Raw genomic sequence first — 23,167 nt, 5'->3', positions numbered from 1 at the left:
ATGGCATCCTGTTCAACATTTACAAGATGTTAAACCAGATTTATGATCTCATAACTTTTGGATTTCATATTTACAGTTTTTTACATTTATTTAAATTGAAATCCTCCTCAGATTATACAAGTCTATAAGTAAACAAGCAAAATGCTTCAGAATAACTAAGTAAGGAACAAAATACAAGCATGATACTAGTCAGTACCAATCAAATCAAGATGTGATTATTAAAGCTATATCTTTCTCATACATTATATGAGTATTACATCTCCTGATTTTGAATAATGGTTGTTGAGTTTCAAGTTCACAGTTGTTGATTACCAAACACCATGCAGCTTCCTAACTGTAGGGTTTCTGAGGTGCAGCAGATTGAGGCACAGGGAAGTGATGGTGTCAGTACTGTCCTGATCACTAAATTTCCAGAAACTGGTGGGAGCCAGGATAAATTGTGTCACTACATTTCATTTCGTTTGATTTATATCCTGCTTTTCTCCCAAAGCAGTACTATGAAGCTGAAGGAGCTGCATTGTCTATTATCCTAACCCAAGCTGCAGGTACTTAATTTTACCGCTCCCTAAATGTCTCAGGAACCAAATATCTGCCGGACTGCCTCTCACCTCCAAGCACCTCAAGTCATATACCAGTACTGTATATTATATATCAAAAAGGGAGGCAGCCCTCTTAGTTTTGGAACACCGTAACCATGAAGATCAGGCCTACCAATGCAACTGTTCTAGTGCCAACTCAAAACCATATTAATTGCCAAGACATTTTAAATTGTCTGATGGGTCTATTTTATTGCTCTTTTTGTTTAAACGATATGTGTCGGAGTGGTTATTATCTTAACAAAATTTTATTATCTCATTATATTGGTACAAACTGTAGCTGAACATGTCTACAAGACATTAAAACAACAACAAAAAACAGCTGCTAATATCAGGCTACCACCTTACTTATATCGATTAAGGCTTATATCTGAGCAAGTAATATTAAAAACATTGGGGCCCACCGGTGGAATAAATGGCTTAGAAAATGGATAAGCTGTCTATCGGTTGACCACATTATAATGTGGAGAAGTGGTTGGGAAGTGATTTGGAAGTCATTTTCTTTTTAAAAAAATACAGAGTATTAAAGCATTTTCTCCTTTTTGTTTGGAGAAATATAAGAAATATCTTTAGTTGGGGAAAAAGCTGGAATACGCTTCCTCAGAGCATGGTGAACTCTCCTTCTTGGAGGTCTTTAAGCAGAGGCTGGAGGGCCATCTGTCAGGGGTGCTTTGACTGTGTATTCCTGCATGGAAGAAGGGTGGCTTTGGTGGTTTCTTCCAACTCTAGGATTCAATGATTCTACAAGGTTGAACAAACGCAGAGGTCTTCCAATTGTTATAATTTCTCAAGTGCAAATTATCAATTCAATGCACAAAAATGCATCAACTTTTCAAATAAGCAAAATTCCTGCAAGTATCCACTACATTCTGGAAAACCAACTGGGCAAGCAATGAGAGCTCCTGCTACTAATAATCTTTTAAAACCAGCTTTGGGGGTTAAAAATGTACCTTTAGCACTGTCTAAGATGGGGGTGGGAATCATGCTTCCCTCCAGCAGTTGACTATTACTCCCTTCAGTCCTAGCCAACAAAGCCCATGGTGAATCATGCTAGAAGTCGCAGTTCAATAACCTCCGAAGGGCCACTGATTCCCATTCTTGGTCTGTAACATGCGACACCACTGTCTGAAATGTAATTAATACTGCCATTCATTTTAAGTCTCATACAGGTGCTTACAGTTTTTCAGAACTGTACACACATTGGGAAGGTGGCTCGGTAAATGTGCTTCGGCTGATACGCCAGCTGCGTCCATACCTGGACCGGGGGGACCTTGAAACAGTAGTACACGCACTGGTAACCTCTCGACTCGATTTCTGTAATGCGCTCTACATGGGGCAACCCTTGTACCAAACTCGGAAGCTGCAGTTGGTTCAAAATATGGCTGCCAGACTGGTCACTGGTAGCTCCAGGGCCAGCCACATAACACCTGTACTAGCAGATCTGCACTGGCTGCCAATTCGCTTCCGGGCACAATACAAGGTGTTGGTTGTTACCTATAAAGCCCTAAATGGCTTGGGCCCAGAGTACTTGAAGGACCGACTCTCCCCATACAATCAGCCCCGCACTCTCAGATCTCGTGGGGAAAAACTTTTGAGTGTTCCCAAGACAAGATACGCAGCGACTGCGCAAAGGGCTTTTTCTGTGGTGGCCCCGCAGTCTTGGAACGCTCTCCCTGAGGAGCTCCGCTTAGCCCCCTCCCTGGAGTCATTTAAGAGAAACCTTAAGACTCATTTATTTCATCAAGCCTTCCCTCACATGTCCTGACTGTTTTGCTCCTGCATACTATTTATTGTATTTTTATATTGTTTTATTATTTTGATTGATTAATGATGGATTTTAATGATATATAGTAGTATACGTTGTTTTTTTATGAAGGACTTTAGCTGTTAATTTTGATTTTTAAACTGTGATTTTTATTGTATTACAGTGGTGCCTCGGGTTACGAAATTAATTCGTTCCGCCGACGCTTTCATAACCCAAAAAGCATTCGCAAGCCGAAATGCCATAGGCGCTAATGGGGAAAAGCCGCGATTTCGTGCGAAAAAGCGCCGAAAAGCACCAAAAAATTTTTCGTAACCCGAAATAACCTTCGTAACCCGGAACAGTTTTTTTTAATGGATTTTTTTCGTAACCCGGAAATTTCGTAAGGCGGCGCATATTTGTAACCTGTATCGTATTGTATCTTATTCTGTTTGTAAACCGCCGTGATCATAGGAATGGCGGTATATAAATAAAATTTCAATCAATCAAAATTTGTCTCCTGTTAACACCTAAATTTTAATAAATTTTGTGGACTCTTGTGACAAACAAGGCCCAAATACTGTATAGGCTTGGAGGAAGAATAGGGAGAAACATTTATAGTGGTTTTCTCAACCTGTAAAAAGTGCAGGGAAACAGTAGCAGCCTTCTTTATAAAGTGACAGAATAAGCAAATTATTGCGAAGTCTAAAATGGAAAGGACAAATATCAATATTTCAAAGAGATTCCTTTGGATTTACCCCCAGACAATAACAATCAGGGATGGCAGCTGATCATGCAACCTGGTTACAGAGATCTAGCTTAGGGAAGCATTTATTATAGGTATATGACAATCCTATGAATAAGAAACGTTAAGAGCTGTGATGTGGTGCTGAAGAAGAGTTCTGAGGATACTGTGGATGGCCAAGTAGACAAACAAATGGGTTCTTGAACATACCAAGCCTGAACCCTCAGTGGAAGCCAGGATGACTAAACTGAGGCTGTCAGAATTTGGCTACATCATGAGAAGGCATGAATCATTAGAAAAGACAATGCTGCCAGGACAGGTAGAAGGCAGCAGAAAGATAGGTAGACCCCATGCCTGACAGCTAGACTTGATCAGGGAGGCCATGGGTCTGAAACTGCAGGACCTGAGCAGAGCTGTTGAGCATAGGAAGAACTGGAGATGTCTCATCCGTGAGCCAAGGACAACTCAAGGGCAGTTAACAACCACAAAGATCTCCAACTGCCCCCCACTAAGGTCTTGCTTACTCAGGGCTGTAGATCCCTTGACCGAATAGGAAACCATGCCCTACAACTTGTATGCAACAAAATGATTCAAACATTCAGTGGTCCTCATTATGAACAGTTTTACCTAGAAAGACACTATAAATATATTTTAAATAAATAGCAACCTTGTACCTTATTCTGAGCTGCGTGAAGTCAAAATTCAGGAGAAAGTCGAGATATAAATGAAATAAATAAACTTTGAAGAATTTGCCATGCTAAAGTTACCATGACAAAAATCTCTTACGTCACATTGTAAGGATTAGTACTAAAATCATATTACAATGACAGACCTTAATAACTTGTTTTGGAACAAGCTGAATTGCTGTGAGTTGCAGCCATGAGTGTGATATCTTTCCCACCCCATAATCCCTGCTCAGATGCTCTAAGACAAACCATATGGGGATGGCGAGCCTGCTAGCCCTGTCTCCTCCTTTCTTGTCTCAATCATCCTCCACAATATTTCTGAAGAGGAGAGTTTCTCCTCTGAATGGAGGCACTCCAGATGATCATGAACACTAGAAAACCAGCATAACTGATTACAAGTAGAGCCTCCACAAACAGAAGACTTTCTCATCTTCATGAAGGCTACAGAAAGGATGACAGAGGTAGGAAACCGCACTGTTGCTCCACATGAGTCCCTTATTTTCATTTCAGATTATTTGAATAGAGCTATAATAGATTTTCTTCAACAGGCAATTGCTCATGTGAACTGACAAACAACTTTTTCTTGTATGAAGTCAAAGGTTTTCATGGCTGGCATCCATAGTTTTTTGTGGGTTTTTCGGGCTATGTGGCCATAAACTCTTTTAGAACAGGGCCACATCACCTGAAAAACCCACAAAAAACTTTTTTTTGGTTTGTTGGCTTACGCAATGAACCACATAGGAGAAGATACTGGTGAAGATTAAAGACAATGCCTTTAAGTGCAACCATACATGGACACCGGGAGCATGATTACTCTTATGTTTTTGGATCATGGCCTGATCTTATGTTCATTTATAGCTCTATCCTATAGCAGTTTACTCAAGGCATATTAAGCCCTGAGTGATCATTTGGTTTTGTTTCCAGATGTGGGCCCAGGAACACAACCCCAATATGAAAGTTAGTTCCCCTGAAACTAATAAGAGTTTTCCACATGTATTTAACATCACGGTGAAAGTGACTCATATCATCTTGCTCTCAGTACTAACTCCCACATATCAGAAAGATGTTAATTTAGTCCCAGAAGCATTTTTCTCATTATCATCTGTAATTCTATATTTGAACACTTCAAACCACTTTTTAAAAATTCTACAGAAGCTAGATGTGACAAAACTGCCCCCATTCTGTCTTTCTATAACAGATATAGTTTTAGAATATGCAGACATGGTAGGCTGGTGGAACCAAAATATTCAGAACCCAAAAAAAGCATATGCTACCTCATTGATAGCAATTAGATAACCCTATTTTAAGAGATCCTTCCCTTCCTCCCCTTAAAACAAGATAACACTCTTTATTTTAGAATATTCTGCTTACTTACTTCTTTGCAGAACAAAACCTTCAGCTTTAAATTGCCTCTAATTTATAAATTGTAGTTTTTCTTGATTTGGAAGAATAATTACCATTTGTGATTGTTAACTTGTGTGAGTGTGCAGATATCAAATAGAGAACCAGTCTCCCTTGGGAAGGTGGCTCGGTAAATGTGTTTAGCAATGTTGAAGTTTATGAAAGGTGGCTCTGTAACTGTACTTGGTAATGCTGAAGCTTATACAGCAGGAGGTTTTTTTTGTAATATTCAACCATATAAAACTGGGGTGGGGAATATATGGCCCTTTAGATGTTGGACTGCAACTCCCATGATTCCTTACCACAGCTATAATATATAGGGCTACTAGGACCTGCAGTTCAACCATATTTAGAGCAGTGTTCCCCAAACTGTGCTCTTTAAGGGATTTTGGACTTCACCTCCCAGAATCCCAGACTATTGACCAACATGGCTGAGGGTTCTGGAAACTGAAGTCCAAAATCCTTTAAAGAGCAGTTTGGGGGCCACTGATTTAGAGGGTCATGCCCTTCTCCGTCAATAATACATAATTCATCTCTTATAGCAGCCGTCCCTGGTCTGCTACATACTACAGGTATTGGACTAAAATTGCCATCAATCCCAGCCATTGGCTATACAGTTGTCCCTCCATATTTGCTAGGGTTAGGGGAACAAGACCCCTGTGAATATGGAAAAACCGCAAATAACAAAAACACCATGTTTTTACCTGAAGGATACCTCTCTAAGAATCTCTAGGTCCTCCAGTGCAACTCTGTGGTCAATGTCCAACATACACTGACCATAGAATGGCACTGGCGTAGCTACAAATGGTCTTTCAGTGCAACTTTTAGTTAAAGTTGACCACGGAGTTGCACTGGAGGACCTAGACAGTCCTAGAGAGAACATATTAATGAAATCCGTGAATAATCAAAACCACAAATATCAAAGCCACAAATATGGAGGGATGACTGTACTAGCTTTAAACAGCAGACGTAGTGCAACACATTTAGAGAGAACCAGGTAATCAGTATGTTATGGCTTATAGATCCAAATGGATCCCTGATGGCTCTTGAGGAGTTTCTTGTTTCCTTCCTGTCCAAGTCTTGGTTGATCTCTTGAATAGAGAAATGGAATAGAGGGTGGTGGACACAATTGCGCCTTAACATCCCTGTACACAAAATGGAGCCAAGGGAGCACCCTGGTTCACTAGGGAGCTGGTGGTGATGAAACATGTGGGACAGAGAATGGAGAAATGGTGATGGGTGACTTGGAGCAAGTCTAACCACAGGTAAAAGCGCACTGGAAAGCCTATGCTGTGGCAGTGGCAGCAGCAAAGAAATATTTCTCCACTGCCACCACTGCATCTGCAGAATGCTGTCCAGCAGAGCTGTCCCAAATTGTCAGGGACCTTTTACATTTTGTCCTACAATAGCAGTATATAAACCACTCCATAGCCCACTGTGAAGAGTTTTCACAGCACTTTGCAGATAAAATTGCTTGGATCTACTCTCACTTGTATGTTGTACTAGATATAGGTCTGGTGGATGTAAGCCTTGGGGATATGTTTCAATTTGGGCAACCTGAGATTATAGACAGGATCCTTGAAGAGATAAGAGCTACCACATACATACTGGACCCATGCCTATCTTGGCTGTTGGTGGATTGGATAAGGGGAGTAGTCAATGTCTTAATACAGCAAGGCAGGTTTCCATCTTGTCTAAAAGAGGATGTGATGAGCCCATTATTTAAAAAAAAAAAAACAATCCTCCCTGGATGCCACTATACTAGAGAACTATCCATCAGTCTCCAATACCCCTTTCTGAGGCAAGGTACTGGAGTGTGTGGTGGCCTCACAATTCCAGGATTCCTGGATGAACCAGCTTATCTACATACATTTCAACCTGGCTTCAGGCCTGTTTATGGGACAGAGACAGCTTTGCTCACCTTGGTAATGATCTTGCAGGCAACTAGATGGGACAGTGTATTTCTGTTGGTTCTGCTGGACGCCTCAACACTTTCAGTACCATTGACCTTTTGGGTTGATTCTCTGGGATGGGGCTCAGAGGCACTATTTTACAATGGCTCTGGTTTTTCTTGTGGGGCAGATTTAAAAAATGGTGCTGGGGGATGCCTGCTTAACACCCTGGCCACTCAGAGCTCATTTCTGTCCCCCATGCTGCTCAATATTTACATGAAACCACTGGGAGATGTCATCTCTCCTTTCCATCTGATCACAAGGAAGTTGTTTCTGTACTAAATCAATTCTGCTGTCAGTAATCGACTCTATGAGAGCAAACCAATTGAAATTTAATCAAGACAAGACAGATATTCACCTGGTCAGTTGGAAGGCAGATCAGGACATAGGGATTCAGCCTGTGCTGGATGGGGTTACACGCTGCCTGAAATTTCAGGTTCACAGCTTGGGTATACTCCTGAACTCTAATTTAAGTCTGGATGCCCAGGTTTCAGCTGTGGTCAGGAACACACTGCACATTTAAAACTAGTGTCCTAGCTACACCCATTTCTTGAGAAGCCAGATCTGCCTACAGTGACACATGACTTGATTACACATCATTTGGACTACTGTAACATGTTCTACATGGGACTGCCTTTGGAAACTGTACAGAAACTTCAACACGTTGAAATTCTGTGGCCATGCCATTGACTACGGCTGGTTACAAGATTCATGTGATTTACCTGCTGAAACAGATGCAACAGCTACCAGTCTGTTTCTGTGCAAAATTCAAAGTGCTGGTTTTGATCTTTAATGCCCTACAAGGCATAGGTCCAGACTATCTGAAAGACTGTGGGCCCAAATAGACAGGCCAAAATAAAGCTGCTTTGTGTGACTTTGGAGGTACGCTGTTTAAATGACACATGCATCTTAAGAGGCCAGAAGCTGCGCTCCAGTCCTTAGAACTGGAGTGTGGCTTTGATGTGGGTCTGGCCTTTTAGGACGCATGCGTCATTTAAACAGCATACCTCCAAAGTCACCCAAAGCAGCTTTATTTTGGCCTGTCAGTTTGGGCCCTGTATCTCCTTATATAAACCAGCATGATCCTTGAGATCTGTAAGGGAGTGCTTTATCTCAGTCCCACCACCTTTGCAGGTGCAGTTGGTAAAAACTCAAGAGAGAGCCTTCCCTGTAGGTGCTCCCAAGCTATGAAAATCCCACCCATGAAAGGTCTGGTCAGGAGGCCCTGATTTCCTTGCTGAAGATGTTCTCATTCAGGCAGACTTTTTGAATTTTAAATACTTTATATACTCATGTATAAGTCTAGAAATTTTAATTTAAAAATTGATCCAAAAAAACCTGAGTCAAGCTATCCACAGGACAATGTAAGTTTTGTTCTTGTTAACTGCCCTCAGGTCAATCTCAACTCATGGAAATCCTATTTAAAAAGGATCCATTCTCTACTGAACGGCAAGAGCATCCAGCCTTTAGCATGAGCACAAACAGTTATGCCTGCTGGAATTTTGTAAGTTCTTCGGCATTGTTTTGTTTTGCTTCATCCTCTAGATCAGTGGTTCCCAACCTGTGGGTCAGGACCCCTTTGGGGGTCATCTAAAACCACTGGAAAACACCTATTCAATTACAGTTATGAAGCAGAAATGAAAATAATTTCATGGGTTTGGGTCACCACAACATGAGGAACTGTATTAAAGGGTCGCGGCATTAGGAAGGTTGAGAACCACTGTTCTAGATCCTTTATTATATGCTCCTAAGTTTTACCCTCAACTTATACATGGGTCACATCAAAATCCATAATTTTGGTCCTCAAACCAGCCCTCGATTTATACATGAGGTTGATTTATAGTTGAGTGATGTGCTGTATTTTTAAAATCCTTACTGGACTCTTTACTAGTACCATATTCTGGTACTTTTTAAATCTTTAATGGAACCATGTTTTTAAAAATGCTCTTAAAAATATTATTGTTTAATTCTTTTTTAACTTTTATAAACTAGTGTTTTAGCTTGATCTTTTTAAATTATTGCAAGCTGCTTTGAATCTCATCTTGGGAGAGAGTCGGGATATAAATTCAGTAAATGAAATGAAAAATAAATACATCACATAGCAAACTCTAATGAGATTAGTTGAGCTAGCAGAGACATCCTGTGGAGGCAAATGCTACTCCTGCAGTAGGGCATAGTGGTCAGCACCTAATCTTCTATTTGAGATAACAAAGAGCTGTCTCACTAGATATCTATCAGTGTTTTTTATAATTATATTTCTGTTCACAAAGTTAAACCTAAGTGCTTGATGATCCTGTGAAATCAGATAGGATTGGGTTTAGTACTACCACTTTATAGCTCTGTTCCTTCTGTAGTTTCACAAGATGCTGTTGCATTCTGAACATTTCTGGACTGGTGAAAATACTATAACTCATATCATTGCTTGAACCAAAATGGACTGCATCTGATTTTATAAACACTTCCCTCTCTCTCGCCCACTATCTCTGCAAAGCGGACCACACAAATATGGACTGGCTTAAATACGAACACTTCAGTTTATTCAGATTGCTGATTGGTCTGCTGGACAAAAGGTTTACTGATACAACTTGACCAAAAGCTACTTTCCCTAATCTGGAACAGAAGCCCTGCTCAAAATTAGATATTCTATTATTATCAGACTAATATTTGGTAGAATTGAATTAAAGACTATATTGTTTAGAGAAGCATTCCCAGAGGTGAGCCCCTCTCTGACCCAGGAAGCCTCCTTCTAACCATCCATCAAGAAGCCAAGCCCTTCCTCCAGTCCATCTGCCTTGGTCCAGGCCTCGGAGGTGGAAAAGATCTGCTGGACCTGATCCTATTCCCCACCACCACTCCCTTCTCCTTTTGTGTCATGTCTTCTTAGATTGTAAGCCTGAGGGCAGGGAACCGTCTGACTAAAAAATTGATGTACAGCGCTGTGTAAACTTACAGCGCTTTATAAATAAAGGTTAATAATAATAATAATAACATCTAACATTAGACTTATGATCTGTTTACAAGGATATCCAAGAAAGATACCAGAAGCACATCCTTACTGAAGTTCAGTGCATGTTCCTATTTTTAATACTATATATGCAATTCTATCCTAACATGTTACTTAGAAATAAAGTTTACTTATTTTAATGGAACCAGGTGCCAAATATTTCAATGTAAAGGAGAGAAATGCTATATTTTAGTCACCTATTGTTACATAACAAGCAACTGAATATTGAAATAGTCGCCCCTCCATTTTCGCGAGGGATCCATTCCAGACCTCCCCCCACGTGAAAACGCAAACTGCCGATACTGAAGTTACATTGGCTTGAATGGCAGTGTATACCCACAGGCACCCTGTTTTGTCCCCTTCCATTTGCCGCGTGTGCATTTCCCAAGTCTGTGAAAACGGAGGTGTGACTGTATTTCAGAAATGGCAAGACACATTGTAAATTCCGGGTAGCAGGCAGCTTCTCCTCTGGCAAGCACTAGGTATACTGACGGCACTGCATAAATAATGCATGTTAAAAGTCAAAAACAAGTTGATTTCTCCCCTGACCATGTAAGGATGCCTGTCTGAAATGGTATTAATGTTGCAAAAAGTAAAGATTAGGCTACAGACAAAATTGCTTAAAGAAGGGGCGGGAAGTATGTAGGTCCCCAGACATCACTGGACTGCAAATCCCTGCAGCTTTAATCAGCATAGCCAATGGTTAGGAATGCTGGATGTTATCATCTAATATCATTTGGAGGACTGAAAGAGCCAGTGTGGTGTTGTGGTTTGAGCACTGGACTAGGACCCTGGAGACGAGGGTTTGAATCCCCATACCAACTCACTAGGTGATCATGGGCAAGTACGCTCTCTCAGCCTCAGAAGAAGGCCATGGCAAGGCCCCTCTGAATAAATCTTGCCAAGAAAAGCCTGTGGTAGGTTCACCTTAGGGTCGTCATAGATGGGAAACGACTTGAAGGCACATAACAACCACCACAATTCCCACCCCTGCTTTTATTATTCTGAGAGTGCTGGAATATGAGAGCGAGTTACAGCTCTGAATTGTCCTCGTAAGGGGATGGATGGATGAATGCACCACACAAAACATACTAGAATTCAAGCTCTCTGTCAGGACAAATCAAGGAGTCGCATAGACAATACCAGTCATTCATTGGTTATCTTATAAAAGTTGAGCTCATGCATTTGAGTCCTGCACATCCAAATGAGCTTTAATTCTGCATGTCTACTCTGAGTACTTGCAAACATGCAATGTTGTTTTAGCAGATTCCCAACTCCTCTGTTTAAGAAATAGTCTGACATGTGGCTCAAAAGGCTGCAGTCAGAAAAACCCCATGCCTGCACAGAGCTGACCCACTGTTCTTTGAATCCAGGGCAACCATGGAGGACATTAATATATTGTCATCACATGAACTTAAAGAATCTTCCTTAATAATGACCAGGCCATATGGCTCTTGCATATCCATGAGTTAATATAATTCATCCTCAAGGACTTCACTGTACCTATGCAATTCCACTGATCTATCTAAAGAGAATTAACAGGTTCATTGTTGAAACTAACATATTTTATTCATTTATTAGTTTGCAGAATCTGCAATAACTTATTCCTTTTACACACCAATACTGATCACCGAACCCATACAACAATCATGTATATAATACTATGTACGATCTTTTTTGATCAGAATGGAAACTGCAGTCAAGAAATAAGCCAATGACTAGGAATAGGAAGGGCTGGAATATGAGAGTGAGTTCCAGCTCTGAATTATCCTCACAATGAAAGTACTAGACAATATCTTAAAGTGCAAAGACATTCAACTGACCACTAAAGTTAGAATCATGCAAGCTACTATATTCCCCATCACTATGTACGGATGTGAGAGCTGGACAGTAAAGAAAGCAGATAGAAAGAAACTCATTTGAGATGTGGTGCTGAAGAAGAGTGCTTGGGATACTGTGGACAGCCAAAAAGACAAACAAGTTGGTCATATCATAATGTTAAGCCCGAACTCTCCCTGGAAGCTAAGATAAAGAAACTGAAGCCATCACATTTTGGCCGCATCAAAAGAAGACATGAATCACTGGAAAAGACAATAATGTCAGGGAAGGGGAAAGGCAGCATAAAAAGAAGAAAGCCACATACCAGATGAATAGACTCAATTTGGGAGGTCATGGGCATGGATTTGCAGGACTTAAGCAGAGAAGGTGAGGACAGGGGGTCTTGGAGATGTCTCACTCACAGGGTCGCCATGAGTCGGGAACACTTGAAGCAGTTAACAACAAATAGCAAATGTCATTTTATTTCTTTATGGGGCCAACACACTCTGATAGTGATAGTCCACAACTTCAGTTTTACCAAATCAAAACATGGGCAATAAATACACATACATACATCCACACACATATACTGTCAGTTGTTCGGTATGCAGCCATGTGCTGGTTGTGTGCAAGAAACCCTACTTTTGTAAACGAGGTGTACTGCAAAGGATGAGTTCCTCGATTCTGATCAAAATGATATAGATACATGAGGGGTGTGTATGTGTGCGCGCACAGAAGTGGGGCCTTCATGCACCAAACCGTCATATACACATAAACACAAATATATAAATGAGGTGTATTGCAAAGGATGGTCTCCTTGGTTCTGATCAAAAGGCTATATATACAGTTGGCCCTTAGAACTTGCAGGGGATCTGTTCCAGACACCACCACTCTGCGAGTTCCAAACACTGCGCATATTAAAGCCCCATAGTCTTCAATGGGGTGCCACAGGCATGTGCCCCATTGCTGTTAATGGTGGTCAACCCTCAATGGATTTTCAAGTCCGTAGATCTCAAGTCCACGGACTTGGAGGGGTGACTGTGTGTGTGTGTGTGTATGCATGCAAATATGTATTGCAAAGAATGATCTCCTTGGTTCTGAGCAAAAGTGTGTGTGTATATATATGTATATGAGGTGTATTGGCAAGGATGAGCTCCTCGGTTCTGATCAAAAGGATACATACATACATGAGATGTGTGCGTATATCAATAAATGAGGTGTATTGCAAAGAATGTCTCCTTGGTTCTGATCAAAAGTGTGTACCGTCGTCCCTTGGAACTGGCGGGAGATCCGTTCTGGAGCACTCCATGAGTTCCAAATCTTGCGTACATTCAAGCCCCATAGGTTCAAATGCGGGCAGACGCACCATTTCAAGTCTGTGGACTTGAGAGAGGCGACTTTACATATATACACACACATTCATTCGTGTGTGTGTGTGTGTATAGATAGACAGATATTGCAAAGAACGCTGATCACAAGGACACGCATATATATATCTCCTTTTGACCAGAACCAAGGAGTTCATCCTTTGCAATGCACTCCACTTACAGAAGTGTGGCCCTTCATGCACCAAACCTTCAGCACATGGGCTGAACACTGACCAAAAGTGACAGGACCTGCTGCTGCTGCTGCTGCATGGGGCAAGAGTGGGATATGGTCAAACCCAAAACAAACCATTTCTAAAGCCAAGAAAGGGGGCTCTCCCTAATTGGGGGGTCTTGCAACTCCAAGTATAAGCCATGCGCCCTCCACTTCAACCCTTTTGCCAGGGCCAAGAAGGGGCCAAGGAAAGTTTCCTCCCTTCCTGGGAAGTTTTAAACCCCAATTCCCCCAAATGGGCTCCTGAGAAAGGGCTGGGAGGATACAGAAGAGACCCCCCAAAAACCCACACCTATACAAACACACACACACACACACTGAGCGTGCCTTTTAGGAGTTGTGTTATGAAAATGGAAGCCTTTTAGGTGCTTTATTAGAAAAACAACCCTGCAATATATAAATAAATGAATCGATGGGGGATTTATCTGAGGATCAGGGGCGCCTGAGATGAAACTTTGGAGGCCAGTGGCGAGGACGAAACTGGGCTCAAAAGCTGGACTGAAACAACACTACTAATACTATTACTATTACTACTATTATTATTATTATTATTATTATAAACAATATTTGGGTTCAATCGTTCCCTTGGTGCCCCTCTGCCCCATCCCAAAGCCCCCTTTCCCCCTCACACCCATGGCTTCCTCCATCTCCTCCTCCTCCTCCGTCGAACCCTGAAGCCGGACCCCAGGCCGCGCCAGGAGGAGTAGGACCCTCGGGGCCCGGCGGGGAGGAGCCCACAACAAGGCCGCGCTGGATCGGGGCCTACTTTTTTTTCCCATCCTCTTCCCTCTTCTTTTATGAGGAGCCCTCTATTTCGGGGGGGGGTCCCCTCTCCCTCCCCCCAACAGGCCCCGAAACCCCTCCGAGGCCTAGCGCGCCCTTTCGAATCCTCGGCCTCGCGTGGCGCGTGCGGCCGCCTCCCTCGCCCCGCCGCGCGGCCTGCCTCTCTACGCGAGCCCGGGGATGGAGTCCGGGCCTAGCTTACCTTTCCGGCTGCCTTTTTAAAAAAAACCTCCCCCTCTCGGCCGTCTGTCTCTCCCTCTTCTCCCCCCTTCCTCTCTGTTGGACTGGGAGAGCGGCGTTTCCTCCCAGTAGTAGAAGGGGCTCTTCGGAGCAGAGGAGGGCGGTCGTAGATTCGTAGTCGTCGTCGTCTGCCCCTCGGGCTGCGAAGAGGGAGGCCCAGAGATCCCGCTCTCTCTCTCTGTGGAGAAGAAGGAGCTTGGCTGGGGAGCCCTACTATTACTATTATTACTATTACTATTAAAAAGTGCTGTGAGGGTGTCTGCGGCGGTAGTAGGGGGTTATGAAGGGGGAATCCCTGAATATATATATATATATATATATAATTCCCCAGCAAAGAAGGAGGCAGGGCTGCCGCTCAAGGAGAGCTCCCAGCTCCGACAGCACCACTACAGGCACCGAGAGGACATAGCACCAGAGACAGGCTCCGTCCCGGGCCCCAAGAAACGACAACCTCCCGACCATCTTGGAGGTGGACAGGGAAGGAAGAGGACAAGGACAAGGATGGAGGAAGAGGAGAAGGAAGATGGTGATGAAGAAAACACAAAGCATAACAGAAGAAGGAGAAAGGAGGAGAAGAAAGAGGAGGAGGTGGTAATAAGGATGGAGAAAGTGGTGCTAGGAAAGGGAGAGAGAAAGGACATGGATTGGAAGAGGAGGTAGTAATGGTGGTGGAGGTGGAAAGAAAGCACAGAGCCTTTTTGTCAAGTGTGATTGTACTGTGCTAGACTCTACAACATAATATACAATATATACTGCAGAGAGGTCTTGTAGTAGTAGTAGTAGTAGTAGCCCTTTGAGACTGACTAGAAGAAAGAAGTTGGCAGCATCAGCTTTCCTAGACTTCAGGTTACTTCCTCAGATGCTTTTAATATTATTATTATTGTGTAGAGATTTTTTGTAAGCCGCCTTGATCATATTTATGGAAAGGCGGGGTATAAATAAAAATAAAATTATTATTATTATTAGAGATGTCTTGTATTCCCTTTGAGACTCACTGGAAGAAGTTGGCAGCAGGAGCTTTCCTAGATTTCACTCTACTTCCTCAGATGCATTTGGTATTTTTATTATTATTATTTATTATTATTATTATTATTATTATTATTATTATGTAGAGAAATTTTTTAGCCCTTTGAGACTGACTGAAAGAAAGAATTTGGCAACATGAGCTTTCCTAGACTTAAGGCTAGTTTCTCAGGTGCTTTTGGTGTTGTTGTTGTTGTTGTGTAGAGAGATCTTGAAGCCTGTTTGAGACTGACTGCAAGAAAGATCAGGAGCTTTCCTATGATTCAGTCAACTTCCTCAGATGCTATTATTATTATTATTATTATTATTATTATTATTATTATTATTATGTAGAGAGATCTTGTAGCCCCTTTGAGACCAACTGAAAGGAAGAAGTTGGCAGCATCAGCTATCCTATACTTTAGGCTACTTCTTCAGATGCATTTAGTCTTTTAAAAAAAGCTTCTTTTATAGAAAGGTGGGACTGGGTGAGCTTGAAAGCAGAGAAAGGATGTGCTTTTATTCACATAAATAATAATACCATCTGGAGCTCATTGAAAAGGAGGTGGTGGTAATAATTATGTAGGAGGTGGCAGTAGGAGAGGGAGAGAGAAAGGACATGAAGGAGGTGGTGATGGTGGAAAGGACAGAGCCTTTTTGTCAAGTGTGTGATTATACTTTAAGTTTGTGGAGAGATATCTTGCAGCACCTTCAAGACTCACTGGAAGAAAGAAGTTGGCAGCATGAGCTTTCCTCCAGCCTTCCTCCTCCAAATGCATTTGGTCTTCATTTAAAAAAAAAAAAAGAATGAAGAAAGAAAGGCATATTTTATAGAAAGGTGGGTCTGGATGGACATGGAAGAGGATGAAGGAAGTGTTTTTATCCACACAGAGAGACACACAAATAATAATACCACTTGGAGTGCACTTAAAAAGGTGGAGTATTTTAATAAGCTGCTCTTTGATATTGTTGTTGTTGCTTAAATTTTGTTTTAAAAGGCAATGTGGGGTCTCTTTCTCCCTCACCCTTCATCTCTGAACTTCAGTGTAAACTTCACAATTTGGTATGGAAAAGGGATCTTGCATCACCCTTGAGACTGACTGACTGACTGAAAGAAGTTGGGAGCAAGAGGTTTCCTAAACTTCTGCCTCCTTCCTCCAAATGGATATGTTGTTCTTCTTTTAACTTGGGTGAGAGTTGTGAAAATGTGAGGGTAAGCTTTCGTGGCATTGCTGTTGTTTCTGTGCTGGCAAGCTGAAATGGATAAGAGGTTTGTATATAAATTTGCGGCTGCCATCTCAGTAACCAATGTGGCTACTACCCTTGGGTACAGTTGATAAGGGATGTGACCCTGGCAAGGCTGGATCTCCCTGGTACCTCTGAAGGTATGTTAATCCAACGTCAAGGGGGGAAAAGATGGTTGCATGTGATCCAAGATGATGTTTTCATAACTTCATAACTTGGTATGGAAAAGGGATCTTGCAGCACCTTTGAGACTGACTGACAGAAAGAAAGAAAGAAGTTGGTAGTATGAGCTGACCTAGACTTCAGCCTCCTTCCTCCAATTGCATGCTTTTATTTTATTTCGGTAAGAGTTATGAAAATGTGAAGGTAAGCTTTCATGGCATGGCTGTTGTTTCTATTCAAGCAAGCAGATATGGATAAACAGTGATCAGTTGTGGTCAAGGTGGTTACCCCCTGAATACAATTGATAAGGGCAAGACTGAATCTGTCTGAAGGTGCATTAATCCGACTTCAGGTGGGGAAAAGATGGTTGTTTTACCACCCACGGTGGTGTTTTTGGGAAAGGCAAACATTCTTTGTTTGCAACTGTGCAATGTGGGAGGCAAAAAAAATTGCTTTCAATACTTTCACAAGGGTAGTAATGGAGCTTTAAGATATTTACAAAGTACTTTACAAGTATTGGGGCCATTTAAGAAAGAATAATCTTTTAATTTGTATGCGTGTGTTGTGTCACAAGTCTCAGCATCTTTCATAGTTGAGCCACTTTATTGTAGGAAGCCTTTTCAGAAACAAAGGTAAAATGCTCATCATGGGAGACCGTGATTGATTCATTCTGTGTTTATGTCCATGTTAGAGAGGCAGAATGTATGTAAAATATATATCATTACCAAAGACTAGTGCATGGTATACTTCTTATGTTGTCCTATTCAGCTTAACCTTATATAGTGTTGACACTTTTTAACTAAAATTTAGCTAAAGTATTGTGGTTGAGGCAGTAGATTGAGTGCGGTAGTTTTAAACTAGCATTACCTGTTTAATTATAGTCTTGGTTGTCAGCTGAGGCATTTCAACACAGAGATTTCATATTTCAGAATGTCTCTGAGGAGTCATTTCAGTTGTTGTCCAAATGCTGAAAAGTTTTGTTGCTTTTAATATATCTTGACAAATATGTATATTTCATTGAATGGGCCACCCAGTGCTAAACTATTCAGAATTAATTTCCATTTAAAAGGTACACTTGTCCCTCCACATTTGTGGCTTTGACTTTTGTGGATTTGATTATTCACGGATTTTATTAATATGTTATCTCTGGGAATATCAAGGTTCTCCAGCGCAACTCTACTGTCAATTTCAACCAAAAGTCACACTGAAAGACCTAGAGACTCCTAGAGAGAACAAACCACTATGCATTTGTAGCTCCTCCAAGGCAATTCTATGGTTAATGTCTGGCAGATGTTGACCACAGAGTTGCACTGGAGGACCTAGAGATTCCTAGAGAGGTGTTCTCTCAGGTAAAAACATGTTTTTGTTGTTTGTGGTTTTTCCACATTTACGGGGGGTTTGTAGGTGCATGGCAAGCAAAAGCCTCTACAAAAGTCATGTAAGAGGGTCTGTCCTACTGAATATCCTATGCCAGTAGGCACTTTTAAAATGAGATGGGCATTCAGATGGTCATGCCCTAGACCAGTGGTTCCCAACCTTCCTAATGCCGCGACCCCTTAATACAGTTCCTTATGTTGTGGTGACCTCCAACCATGAAATTATTTTCGTTGCTACTTCATAACTGTAATTAAATAGGTGTTTTCCAATGGTCTTAGGCGACCGTTATTCGACCCCCAAAGGAGTCCCGACCCACAGGTTGGGAACCACTGCCCTAGACTGTTTAAATCCAAAGGCTAAAACCAATGCCAGAAAACTGTGGTCAGGAAATAATTGGCCACCAGTAGAGATGCTTTTAGGATTGGAAGAAAATGATCATGATAGCATGTACTTACCTACCATATTGGAGTTAGTATACAGAGAGTGGAGGAGGGCAGGACTACAGTATGTTTCCATGAAGTGTGATATATTTTGTTAAGAGAGGCTTCTTTCATAGAAAGAACAGAATGTTCGATATCATTTGAAGTTCAGATGCAACTTAACATGGGAAAACAGAATATTTTGGTGCCACATGGTGCATCCATTGGCATCCTTAATTTGTAGCTCGAAGTCAACTGGATTTGCACATCATGATAAACCAGCATTATAGTTACCCTGGCTTATCCAGCAAAAGTATCATGCTGATGAATGTCACCCAGTTATTCCTGCAACTGGAGCAGCTAAACAAGCCACAGACTTTCCCTCAGTGGTTTGTGTAGCTGTTTGCGCCTCTGCTTGCAGGGAAATCATCTGGTATGCACCAGCACAATGGCTGACCCACAAACCAGTAGTTTCTAGAATTCTAGCTTGCTGTGACAGCTGAGCACAGAATGTATTGAAATAGTCCAGATACACTCAAGATCACTGTTGTTGGGTCAGTCTGACTCATGAATGGTTACAAATATTGCACTAAAAGTAGTAGTGCAAATGCACTTGTTTTAAAAGGTCTTAATTCTGTATTTTAATTGCATTTAAAAATAACTGTGTTTTTATATATTTTTATTCATATCTCTTAATTTGTAAACCCCACCCCACCCCAAATTCCAAGCATGATGTAAATATAGTACAACATCAATGGTTCTTGTGGGGATGGCGCTGTAGCCATGGGCTACAAGTCATGGGCCAGCCGCCAGAAAGTAAAAGGCTGTGAAAGGCCTGAAAACCAGTAATTCCCAATTCCTGTTTTAGCTGAGGTCTAAAGACATTTCCACCGAAAGATATTAAGACAGAAATCCTGTACGTTTACCTGTAACAGAACTGGTGGACTTACGTTGATAAACATGCTTACTATCAAGTGATGTGGGTTTTCCAGAAAAAAAGTAGAACTGGAAAATCCTCCACAAAATTGTATAGTGCTGTACTGTATATGATATTATCTAATTTAGCATGTTTTATTTAAATACTGTATTCAAATGTATGTAATGCTTTGTGGAAATATTAGAATATTTGTCGTAACGTAAAGAGAATTATTCTTATATGAAATAAAAATCACTATACCTGCCCACTGAGATGCTGTGGTAGTACATTCATGGAAAGTCTCTCCCTATCTCAATGCCTAGGCCTTAAAGAACTGTCTGATTCTCGTCGATAGTAGGGAAGAAGTGTCTGCCTTGTACCACTTCAGACTGTGATCCAAGTCCTGTTGTGGTATCACTCTGGTGTAGTGGCTGGTTCTGCTAGCAGATGCTCTTTTAACAGGCTTGTCTAAGGAGCTATCTTTCAGCCAGGGATTCTCTTCAGTACAGTGATTTGCAACCTTCCAAGTACCATAGTCAGGCCCTGCTGTCTTTTAACTCCTGATGCTTCTGTTCTCTCCTCTGTCTGGCAGAGTTATGCCAGCAGAGCCTTCTGCTTTGCCAGTTCTCAACAGAATTCCCTTCTATAAGGTAAGAGTTCATGTAAGTGAATCCTCTTTCATATAAAAAATAAATTTCTGCACTTAGAAGGTGAGCATGTTACAACAGTTACATTAAAATTCTCCCTAATTATCTAGGGTTTTCTCTTTTTTTTAATGTGGAGGGAATATTTTATGGAACAGCATTCAATTCTAAAATATTAATGGCCCACCTGCAATCTGAAGTGTTATATCTCAAGCAAAGTGTGTGTCCAAGGTGAATATCGAGGTGGGATTGGAATGGCCTGTTTTTCTGTTATTGGGTTTTATAGTTGTTTTGAAATTCATTTTTAAATCTAGAATGCCCTTTTGAACTGTTTGTTTTTAAATAGTAACAATACAATCATATAGACTACTTTTAAGCATGGAAAATGATGCTTGCAGAATTTCTGTCATGCTTTAGACACTCCAGGTTTAATGGGAGATGCATGTTTTTGATCCTAGGCATATATTTACAAAGTTAATCCTTTCCAAACCTTATGGTGTTCACTATATTTTTCATAGACCAACATGATGGAATCAAACACTAAGATAAAGGCATTGAAAACAATTCTGCAGATACTTTGTTGGGAAGAACTCCCATTGAACTCACTGGGACTTATTTTTGAGTAAACACTTAAGGGTTCTCCCTGTAAATGTGGTTGTATAACTTCTATATCTCAGAGAGGAACCAGGTCCAACGTATTTACTGAACTTGATGTATAGAATCTGGAATTGCCTTTATGGTTATGGAGTTCTGCTCTTCGGATACTACTTACTAATAGTTTAGTTTCCACAATATTCAGTGTTGAGCTTCACAGCTGCCATTCTTGGTACAAATGTCAGATGTGTTAATTGTAGATTATCAGAAAAATACCTTCTCTCAGGCTTACACATCTTATTTAGGTATAGTGGCTAAATAAAGGATGTCCTTATAAAATGATGTTTCATATATTTTGCAGCTTCTCAGCAGATAAAATAAATATACACACACACATATACTGTATACACATGGCAATTCCTGAATTAATCTGATCTACAAATGAGATTCATAGTAATCCCCTGTGCATGTGACTTCCATGTGGTAATCTGTATAGAAGGGGCTTTTGTAGAGAATAATAGCATAGTAGTGATCAGGAAGAGAACAGAATTGTCGTAATGGAAGCAAAGAACAGAAAGGAGGCATCCATTTTCTATACTAAAAAGAGATTAAGTGGTTCTGCTATTAGGAAGGTAGAGGAAATACTCCATTAGAATAATGGGTCACTTCTATAAAGAAAGAAAAGCCACACCGGGTAAACTCTAAGCAGGTACGGACAAATGAAACTCTTTAAGCAGGTGAGGATGGGTGAAAAGCAAAAATAAAAGGGAGCCAGAACCTAGGATCAGATGTTCCAACGACTTGTGCAGAGGACAAAGAAAACTATAAAACTATAACAACCAATGCAGAGAAACAAGATGACAACAAAAAAGGAAGAACAAGAGACCTCTTCCACAAGATCAGAGAAATCAAATGTAAATTTAAACCAAGAGAAGGGATGCACTACAACCAGCAGAACACACTGCATGATCACAAAGAAATAGTGGAAATAATGCATTGAAGAATTATATAAGAGAAATGAAAAGATGACCAATCCATTCAAGGAAGAAGCATTTGAAGATGAGCCTGGAGTTTTGAAAAGTGAAGTGGAAGCTGCACTCAAAGCACTGGGGAGAAATAAATCACCAGGAACAGATGGTATACCAATAGAGCTGTTTCAAGCTATAGAGATAGAATCTATTCAAATTCTAATATTTCTGTCAACAAATATGGCAAAGGCCCACAGATTGGAAACACACAATATACATTCAAGTCCCCAAGAAAGGTGACACTATGGATTGCAGTAACTAACTAGACCATTGAATTAATCTCTCATGTGGGCAAAGTGCTGCTCAAACTTCTACAACAAAGGCCATCACCATTTATGGAGCAAGAAACATTAAATGTCCAAGCTCGGTTCAGAAGAGGAAAAGGTGTGAGGGATCATATTGCAGACATGTTAAGATAATAGAGCACAAAAAAAATTTCAAAAGAAATTCAGGCTGTGCTTTATAGATTATAGTGAAGCCTTTGATTATAATAATAATAATAATTTGTTTTATTTATATACCGCTATTCCAAAGATCATAGCGGTCAACAGCAAGTAAGCTAATTAGCAAGTAAGCTAATTTGCCCCCAACAGTCTGGGTACTCATTTTAGCGACCTCGGAAGGATGCAAGCCTGAGTCGAGCTTGGGCCCTTTTGCTGGTCTTGAACTCACAACCTTGTGGTTTTGAGTGTATGGCTGCAGTACTGGCATTTAACCACTGCGCCACCAGGGCTCCATTATGTAATCATGAAAAGCAATAGATTGTTTTAAAAGAAATGGATGTGCCACAGCATTTGATTATCCTAATGTGTACCTTATACAGTACTCAGGACAGGAGGCCAACATAAGGACATAATATGGAGAAACAGAATGGTTTCCAGGTGACAAGGAGACAGTTGAACATTAAGAAAACAAAATGATGTACACACATTTAAAATAGACAGTGAAGGCACTTACAAAGATTGGCTCAGTCATTAATCAGAATGGAGACTGCAGTCAAGAAATCAGAAAAGGACTAGGACTTGGAAAAAGGACTATGAAAAAACTAGGCAAGATCATGAAGTGTAAAGCTGCATTGAATACTAAAGTTAGGATTGTTCATGCCATCATATTTCCCATTTATCCGTATGGTTGTGAAAACTGGCCAGTGAAGAAACCTGAAAAAAAGACAACTAATTTGAAGGAGAGTTCTGAAGATACTCTGGACTGTCAAAA

At 41.0% G+C, this 23,167-nt stretch overlaps 2 protein-coding genes across 5 annotated transcripts in view; both read right to left on the bottom strand.

The window, feature by feature from the left end:
- Positions 1–14,865, bottom strand: part of INO80D (INO80 complex subunit D) — a 61,890-nt gene extending 47,025 nt beyond the window's left edge. The window contains exon 1 of one of the 4 annotated variants that reach the window (XM_042456044.1): positions 14,528–14,865. The gene's annotated coding sequence lies outside the window, so the exon portion shown is untranslated. Of the gene's footprint in view, positions 1–12,268; positions 12,326–14,173; positions 14,194–14,527 lie in introns of those variants that run through there. The other 3 variants (XM_042456071.1, XM_042456062.1, XM_042456054.1) reach the window with 3 other exon arrangements.
- An 8,259-nt stretch (positions 14,866–23,124) lies between these two features.
- LOC121925713 (NADH-ubiquinone oxidoreductase 75 kDa subunit, mitochondrial-like) overlaps positions 23,125–23,167 on the bottom strand; it is a 20,698-nt gene continuing 20,655 nt past the window's right edge. The window contains exon 11 of the mRNA XM_042458195.1: positions 23,125–23,158. Coding sequence (XP_042314129.1) covers positions 23,125–23,158 — 34 coding nt within the window. The remainder of the gene's footprint in view (positions 23,159–23,167) is intronic.

The sequence above is a fragment of the Sceloporus undulatus genome, chromosome 1, assembly GCF_019175285.1.
Source record: "Sceloporus undulatus isolate JIND9_A2432 ecotype Alabama chromosome 1, SceUnd_v1.1, whole genome shotgun sequence".
Lineage (NCBI taxonomy): Eukaryota > Metazoa > Chordata > Lepidosauria > Squamata > Phrynosomatidae > Sceloporus > Sceloporus undulatus.
This window is presented reverse-complemented; position numbering and strand designations above follow the sequence as displayed.